Genomic DNA, 9,287 nt, shown 5'->3' on the forward strand with positions numbered 1-9,287 from the left:
ACATAGGAAAGAATAATGAGATCGTTTCTTCAAAAAATTTACGAAGAAAGTAGCAGTCTATTTGTAGTTTTGAAATTGAAATAATATTCAATTATTTTAATTAATAATGATATATTATGATATGTTAAGGTAGTATTCTATTTTATTGAAACTGTTTAAAACATCTAGATTACATTTCTGTGTAGAATATTCTATCGTGCATGATATAGACAAAAAATTTTTTTGTTTTATGTCTCTGCAGCTTCCTGGCTTGATTCTCCAATTGGTATAAAATACATTTTGAATTATAACTTTACTATACCTTGTAAACTTTTGGAATCAGAATTTTTTTCTTTATCACGAGGGAAAGAAATAAAATTTTTAGTGCATCACTCATGAATGCATAATCGCGACAGCAATCGGGCTTATAAGGCGTAAACATTTTGCGCAGCTATGATATTTGAGGACAGAATGCAGTTATATTATTTGGAATATTATCGAAACGAGGTCACTGGTTATTATCGTAACCTGATGCCTTGTCGACAAAAATGTCTCTAACTTCCCGGTTGGCAGTTATTACCAGCCAATTTTTTCTGAAGAAAGTTAAGCTTTCTCTTTTTAAAATGTGACCAAAATGAACCTTGAATTCCGTTAAATTCACGATTAAAAAGTGATATAAATATTAAATATTATTTATAAGGTATAACAAAAACGATATGAGAGTTAGGAAAGTGTGTTCTGATATGAGTTAAGTGCATAGTAAGTATATCAAATTTATCTTGTTAATTAAAAAAAAGGACGAAACAGATACAATGGTGACATCAGTTTAGGTTAATTTAGAGATAGGTCATTTGGAAGTCGTGTAGTTGTGTCGAAAATGAATAATTAGTCAAAATTACCATCATAAATCACAACTAATGCGCTTAAATACCTGACTAATTAGCGAACGAGACTTTCATTATGATGGTAGTTTCAAAAAATGGTACGATGTTTTCTGAAGAACAATGAGAAATTTGAAAGTGTGAGAAAAAACTGCGAATTAGAAGGGGATGGTAGGACTTCTTCCAGCGTTTGGGCAGGAAGTTATAATGTGGGTTAGTAACGGTCGTTGCAGTCATGGTTCTATCGCCCACCCTATAGCGTACCCCACACGTGTGCCAAAGACCACCATGGCTCCGTCCAGGTGGATATTACAAAATGTTCGTTACAAAATAGCGTCCGTATTCTTCAGCTGGCTAATTCTGGTCAAGCCTTCCTGAACGACCGATAGATTTTGACCCTGTTGCGGAGTTAGCGGAGTCAACGGTTTAAACCATAATCTCTCTAACGATATACCTCATTTTAATGATTTATTAGAATTTACTTTGAATTATTATCGCCGATTCACCAAACGATCTTTCAAAATAAATAGCAATTCTTATCGAACGAAAAAGTACACTGATTTACTTTTGACTTAAATATTTATCCGACTGATAATAGTACTTGTTTTATTTGCTAATGTTCGACTTTCTGCATGCTCTTCGAAAAATGGAACTCATTATCAGATAGCAGTTGGTAATAGCTGACATATTGACTCCTGTTACTTAACATTCGTAACACATGCGTTGTAGCAGAAACCTGTACAGTTACGATTGCTATTGATACGTCGCAATCGTCTTCTTAAAAAAAGTAGGCCATGATTACCATTTATATTTTACATTTTTTTAAATATTCTACATGAACAATTGTTGTCTCGGAAGCCAGTGTATATGTCATTTTTGTCTGCTGGTAAAAAAATTGTTTATTATAAAATTCTCCAATTAATGATGTAATATTTAATTCGCATTCTATTTAAAAAATGAGTAATCTCGGTTTTTTGAAATTATCAAGTTTTTATTGTAACATGTGTTCGAACAAAAAATTCCATTTGAGAATTTCCAATAAGAGCTAGATATTTGCAATTTTAATAATTATAAATACTAAGAAGCTTTACTTTTAACGTTGAAAATGGGTCTATACAACTTACCCACCATTTTTTATCTGAACTTATTGCTATCTGTTTTTCGAAATGTGAAAGGTACGCCGTGGTCCGAATAGCTGTACAATCAATTCCAATCATGCCAAGCTAACAAGTGCGTTGAAAGAATAACTTGGACTATATTGACTATGACTTATCTACGTTGACTATCGCTAAACAAAGGAGGGGACACGATTAAGACATAAACAGTGGTTAGGTATGAAAGCACGACGTTTATTTCGCTTAAACAACTAGATGACTAGAGATTTTTCGTAATCCTAAGTTCAGCAGATTTACATAGGACTTTCTCCAGCGTCTCGACGCAGAGACCAATGGAGGCACATCTCCGACTTTCGTCGTCGTATTCGATTAACTCTTTGGAGGCGCTGCATTTGTTGGAGGAACCAACCGAATCAGGCTTTTCGACTCAGGCTCACTGTATCCGAAGGACATTGTACGTTCGAACTCTTTAACCGGCATCCTTGAAGTTTCGGCTGCGACGAAAGGATTTTCTGTCTCGTCGAAGTCGACACGCTCCCGGTTTTCGATCCTCGTTTCTCTCCTTTGGAGAGACGCGATCAGTAAGCCCGTCCAAACCTCCATAAATCACTTGACGTAAGTATTTACAGAAATAATAATACATTGAACAATTCACGACTAACGCTACGTAGGACGTTCGTTGCTTGCCGTCTCGGCGACGACTATCACGGAAGAAGGGCGATGAAATAAATATACAGAAGCCGATAGGCAACGAGAGTGCCTTCTCTCTCTTTCTCTCTTGACTGGCTTCCTCAGTTCTGCGTCGATTATTTTTTCGATGATTTAACGACCGTCGTCTTCGACGCCTCGTTCTGCTGCTTCGCCGCGTCCATCGATGATGCAAGCGGCTTCTTATTCACCTCGCACACCTTACGGGCCCGCCAGTAATCTGCAACGAGAAACGGGCCAAGTTTCAGATTAGTATGCACATTCGGTGGTCAATTAGAATTGAAACCGCAACGACCGCGCCTTCGTCGAATCGCGAATTCGAAAGTTGAATTCCCCCGCGTGCGTTTCGGCATCGGTGGACTCTCTTATGCTAGGTTGTGGGAACGGAGCAAGCAGAAAAGCTTGAAATAAAGGAAAAGGTGCGGGGGAAAACCGTTGTGTGATCATTGTTCGCGCAGTCGTATAGTTTCCATTGGGCGAGCGCGCTCGGCTGATTGCGAACACGTGGTGTTAACCTGTACAGGGAAGCGCGAAACACGAAATTTCCACAACAAAGTACCACGGCGAACAAAACATCTTGCGCACACCCTATTTTCGATCAGGTAGCCACTCTTAAGCGCCCTTGCTGCTTTCCTTTTTACTCAATCTACCCGGCAGGCAGGTGCGATCCCGTATTAATGGTACCATGCTGACAACTTCTTGTTTACATTGTTTGAGATTCTTGCGCAAGATTGAAAGTTACGATCCTCAGATACGGAACATTAGAAATTCAAAATAAGCGCCTTATCAACGAGAGAAACGTTCCTTAAGGTTCAACCGAAATACTAGTTATTATCAGTTATTGTTTCAATAAGTACTGTATATTTCCAAATTAGTAAGTGCAAGTAGATTTACGTTGATGAGTTAGTAAAAGATTGCTAGAATTTATCATTTTTATTTGATAGCATTTTGCATTGAAAGAATTTGTAGAAAAATTCATGTATTTACGTTTCTGGTTTTAATTTAACGACTCTAAAGAGACTAACTTTTTCTTGCGGGACAGATGAAGGCATTGAAAACCATTAAATTGATTCAAGTTTGCAACGAAAATATTATAATAAAAAACGCGGCGTACGGTATAGTATAACAAAAGCTCTGTGCCCTTTAAACCTCGGTATGAAAGGAAAAGGTGCTAACGTATTGGTGCTCACTGATGCAATATCTTTTTAAATTATATTTGTATAAATGTGCTGCTGCTACTACTATAATGGTATTATTGTAGTAACTGTATCAAAAATAAATCTTTTCGATCACAGAAGTAGGGACAATGTCGGTCTACCTGTCCTCACACTGTCCTTTAAACCTAGACATGTACCCAAGTGCATCGTATTCCATTTAGAGCATCTGTTGTCCTAGACAATATTCTACACCACAAAACGTTGCCTAAAACATGGACAATAATATTTTTTTCGTTCTCTGTTCCAGCTTAACGGACTGAAGGTGTCGAAATTCTTGAAGACGATACCCGTAGACATCACGACCCAATAAAGAAAATAAATTTTCGCATAAAATAACCATATCACAATCTATAGTATATCAAAAGTTCAGAATCGAAAATAAATCTAAGTACACAATGATCCAAGAACAGGAACGCTCAAGATAAATCCCAGGATCTGGATGGAGAACAAGTGTGTCTGGACTTTAAACAAATCTGTGGGGTGACGAAACGAATCGACCACATGTCGGGGACACGTTGATCCCTCTCTCGGGAACCTATCCGCGCTAGTTCGCCATATGGCATGCGAAACCAAGCTTTCTTAACGAGTCCTCTGGCTCCTTCGCAGGTTCTCGCGAAAGAGTCCGTCTGTCAACATCTGTTATCCCGCCTAGAACCGCGCCAGAAACTATCCTAGACACCACGTAGCGTCTGGTGAAGTAGTAGACGCGTCTACCTGTCCATATGCTTCGAGACCCGAAGAGATCCAGACACAAAGATGGAGAGATTGCCTTTGTCCGAACAGCATCGTGAGCCCCAAAGTCCCCCCCTTCCCCCCTCTCCCCCCTTCCCGTGCATTTTTCAATCAAACCCAGGGATTTTCACCCAACGAGCTCTTTGAAAGGAGGTCAGTTTCTTTTCGATTCTTTCAAGTGCACACGCGAGGAACCTGAAATGGTCCCCTCGCTGTTCTATTTCGAACGCGTGAGCTTCCCAAGGAGGCTACAGGATTCCTCGAGGCTCCTCGAGCGGATTGAAACGACCGGATTTTTCTATTTCTGTTCCTTTTCCGCGTCTTTCTAAACCGAGAATGTTGTCTTGGCGGGATGAAAACAAGATGACTTGCTAGGTTGGTTTAAATTGAACCCTCCTACTAAATTGGACGATATTTGAAGATTTGGGTTTTGGTGTGATAAGATGGTATCTTGACTGGTAAATTGACGGTTAGTTGATGTAGTTGCTGAATGTTAATTTTCAATTATAAACGAAGATGACGTGAAATCGTATCGACAAAAATTAATGCGACATTCTCGCTATTTTCCATATTTCGACTGCAGTAGTAGCAGGAATTTGTACGGACTTCACGATCTATCGATGAAATGATCATTTCCCGAACTCTTAACACTTTCGAAATTGGATGTTCAATGTCGTCCAGCTCATTTATCAGGCCAGAACTGTTGATACGATAATGCCATCATATGGTGCAAGTTTCGTTGCACTACAAAACGAGAAAGGACCATTATCATCTAGCCGCAAAGAAGTACCGCTCCCGCCAGATAACGCGGTATCGCAAAATACCCCGCCGGCAACCTCGAAAGTCGCAGACGGTGATAATGAACTCTTGAAGTTATCATCGAACGCGAGACTTCCGTAAATCCAAAAATAGAAGAAGCTATCCAACGACGGCAGAAGACCAGAACCATTAAGAGAACAAATACAGGCACGGATCTTTTTCGATATAAACTGCATCAAGGAATGCCATTGCTTATGTCACTATTGCCATAGGTTTTATGGAAATGTCCGCGCTTTCTTCTCACAGAACATGCGGGTTACCACCGAGGTGCATACCAACAGGTACGCTCGAACGAGTTTGCGGTCGGCGACATGCGTTCAATTGGAAGAACCGACAGTACAATAGGGTTAGAAGGTGTCGCGGGGCTAGGTGTAAATGTAAATGAAGAATAAGAAGCCAGCTATCGCGACAGGTGGCACACGGCCTTCGGAAGGTCCCATGACCAGTATCGCGTGTGTTCGCGAAGTCCGATTTAATCGTGAGAAAAGGACAGTTGAAAGCTAATGGCGACCCTGTGGCGGGGGTGAACAGGTGTGTCCGTGGAAAAGAGCTCGTTGGGATGTCTCGCTCTGTTGACTCTTCACGGGTCTCTTCGAGGCTCAGGAATCATCGGCGAGCTTGTTATCAGAGTAAATCGCAGAGCGAATAGTTCTGTAAACGGCTCGGTTTTTACAGCTGGGAGGCGCTAGACCAAGATCCGCCGGCGATTCTCGCGCCCTTAACCTAATAGCCCAAAGATCCACCACTCTCTACATGAACTCTCTTTTTTCTCTTCCGCCGGTATTTCACGGTGGAATAAAGCGGAGAAGAAGAAACGCCGCTGTTTAGAGGAACTGCTTTTTGCGCAAGAAAATTTGCTACGTGGGAATTCCTGCTCCGATTGCACCGACCGAGCAAAACTGCCGAAGGGAGCGAGTACTGGATAAAACTGTGTTCGCAGTTAAAATAGTGAATTTAGACAGTGAGGTGTTATCGTTTTCGTTGCTTCTTTCTCTTATCTGTTAAAGAGTTGTGGTTCCAATTGCAGTGCGTTGATGCAACTTTCCTTAAATTTACATTTCCGCTTTCGCAAACTAAAGTGAATTGACCATGGTGAGACAACGGAAGTTACAGATATAGCAGAGGAAGTAGACGAATTAAATTGAACCTGGTTGCTACCTTGACGAGACACCGCTAACGCATGAGGAGGCATGACTCAAATTGCAGTTTCGCGGACGGTCGCACACAACCACTTGGTCGACAATCTGTGATATCCATTGTGCGGTATGGGACCGTCGGGTTTCGCGGGTACGCAAACGAGACGAATGGGGCAGTCGGAATTCAAGGAATGCGATCGCAACTTCGTCTTACTCCTTGAAAAGTGGGCACTTCGATGAGTCAGGGGACCCTTCAGGTATCCCGACCGAGAGCATGCGTGAGTCATCCTGTCGTGATTCATCCCGCAGGATACTTTCCAGGCCCTTCCATTGCGCATTCAACTCGGTATTTACAGTGGGCCCTAGCTATATAGATAGACGCGTTCTTTCCCAATACGTAACCGTAAGGTTAACCATGCCTCCTACGTTTCAGACCTCAATTCTAATCTTTGACCTGAACAAGTGCGAGAGAGATAGTGGTCGATCGTTCGCGCAACGTGTTGTTAGTCATGAAATTGGATGCACGTTCACTGGAAATGCTAAAGCGTTTGGTAAATTATTTCATGCTTACAAATTTAGCGTCCAGTCAATTGAGCAAATGTACTTTCCCTCTGTATCGAATCACTAGCAATCTTCTCGTCTCCCTACAGCATAAAATCTGACGCAAATATTTGCATCCTTTCAAAGACTTCATGAATGAAAATTGCAGTTATTAGTTTCAGCCTTGATCAATTAAAAAATGAAAGATGTATTACTCTTTGTAAAACCTAATGCAAATGAAAATTGTCCAGTTTTATACTAATATAAAAAACAGTCTACAACTTTAAATTGATCTAAAGTGTACAGTTTTGAAAAATGTAACTCAGAACTGATCCCAAGGGTGACCTTTTAAAAAATATATATCAAAAATTATCTAGTGGGTAAGCTTTTGGAGAATCTAGCCTAAAATTGGTTTAAATGGCAGCCCTTGAAGAAATCTGCGCGAAAACTTTCACAGAGATTAACTTTCCAAAAAATGTAATCCGTAACAATGAAAAGAGTAGTCCTTTTGAAAAATACAATTGAGAACTGATCGAAAAGGTAGTCTTTGGCAAAGTTTTTCCCAAGACAGATCCAAAGGGCAGTCTTTTCCAAAATTTCTCTCAAATCTGGTCCAAAGCAATAACCTCGACCCCCCCCCCCCCCCCCCCCCCCCCCCAATGATACATCCAGTGTTCGCCCGGTCCCAGCATCGCCGAAGGCCACTGAAAAACCAAGCCCTGGCGAAAAATGCCTAAATTGGCGATTGGCTTCGATCAATAATGCGATCACGTGGCAGTCAAATTGTTGAAGGATGACGAGGAGGGGGCAGAGCGGTGGAGAGAGATGAAAGAAGCGTCCGTGGACCGTGTGGGCCAACTACCGTATTGGGATTGTAATTTTGGAAAGCGATAGTGGTCGGCTCTAGCCTGGGTGGATGCGACCGAAAGGTTCTGGACAGCCGCGTAAGACCGGCAGCCGGGAACGAAGATGAGGTCGGAAGGGGGGATCGGTGGGGAGCGAAAGGGGAAGGCGGAAGAGGCGCGGAGGAGCGAGGCTAGACTATGAAAACAGGTCGGAGCCACGCGACCGGCCTGAACTGCGCCTGCGTCTCTTACCTTCCCTTTCCCCGAGGTAGCCTGCCGGGTTTCCCGCCAAAAACCAACGCTGCCGCTGTCCCCACTCGACGCCGCGCTTATCAAATTTACTCACACGACATAGCCTCGCCCGTATTCTCGCCCAAAATTCTCTACGCACCAACAATTTTGAAGCGTACTATTTTTTTAGCTCTACGACTGGCGCACGATAAAACGAGATAAACCGCCGATAAAAATTTACGACTCGGAAACTCGAGAAATTCCTGCAGATCACGATCGACGAGAAACCACGAGTTCTTGCGGAGAGATTACGGCGTGCTTCGCCGGCATGCGCCGCGGGAACGCGACCAAATATAAACGCGTGTATGGTACTCACCATGAATGTTTGTTTGCTTGGAGTACGGGTTGCATCGTTTCTTGGACAAGGGCTGCTTCTCGGGGTGTTTTTGCCTCTGGTAGCTGTTCTCCTTGTCCTCGGAACAGGGATCGACGCCCCATCGCTTGGCGAATCTGCTCCGTTCGACGTCCAGGGCTTCCTGGAGCATCTCCACGGTTTCCCGGGAGTTTGGCTTGCCGAAAAGGCAGCGTGGAACTCGCGTAGACATACTTTTGCTGGACAACACCGTGAAGTGAACCTCGCGGCAGATCGAAGCAGCCAGCATCTCGAATCGGTTTCGCTGTATCGACGGATCGCGAGCGTGCAACGTGGAACAATGGACAGCCGTCGATAGTCGTGAAGTCGCGTCTGCTAGCTCTCTTCAGGGAGTTGCTTTTTCTAGAGGCCGAGTTGCTCCAATTTCTTTATTGCTCCCGGTTCGTTGACCTCCGACCAGCCAGTTTCTTAAAGTTTCGATTCGTTGCCGGCAAGTTTTCTGTCAAGATTCCTCCGGAATCGGTCACGTAGTCACCAGTAACTCCACTAGACGAACCAGAGACTCTCTGGTCTTCACCGCTCGACGGACAGACTCCTTCTAGCTGGATGCTCGAGGCAGCGAGGCTTCGTTTCCGTGGCCACAGCCTCGCCGAAGCCACGAGGTCCGCCGCGACCCTTCCACCGGGCTCGAGAATTCAAATCTGATTGGTG

The 9,287-nt window shown here is 43.0% G+C and overlaps 1 protein-coding gene across 1 annotated transcript; it reads right to left on the minus strand.

Moving 5' to 3' along the window:
• Positions 1 to 2,261: 2,261 nt before the first annotated feature.
• Positions 2,262 to 9,082, minus strand: LOC144476091 (uncharacterized). The gene is made up of 2 exons (XM_078192685.1): positions 8,580 to 9,082; positions 2,262 to 2,903 (listed from the first exon to the last, which is right to left on the minus strand). The coding sequence occupies exons 1-2, from the start codon at positions 8,863 to 8,865 to the stop codon at positions 2,782 to 2,784; spliced, it is 408 nt and encodes a 135-aa protein (XP_078048811.1). The 5' UTR covers positions 8,866 to 9,082; the 3' UTR covers positions 2,262 to 2,781.
• Positions 9,083 to 9,287: the final 205 nt, after the last annotated feature.

Source organism: Augochlora pura, chromosome 10 (genome assembly GCF_028453695.1).
Source record: "Augochlora pura isolate Apur16 chromosome 10, APUR_v2.2.1, whole genome shotgun sequence".
Lineage (NCBI taxonomy): Eukaryota > Metazoa > Arthropoda > Insecta > Hymenoptera > Halictidae > Augochlora > Augochlora pura.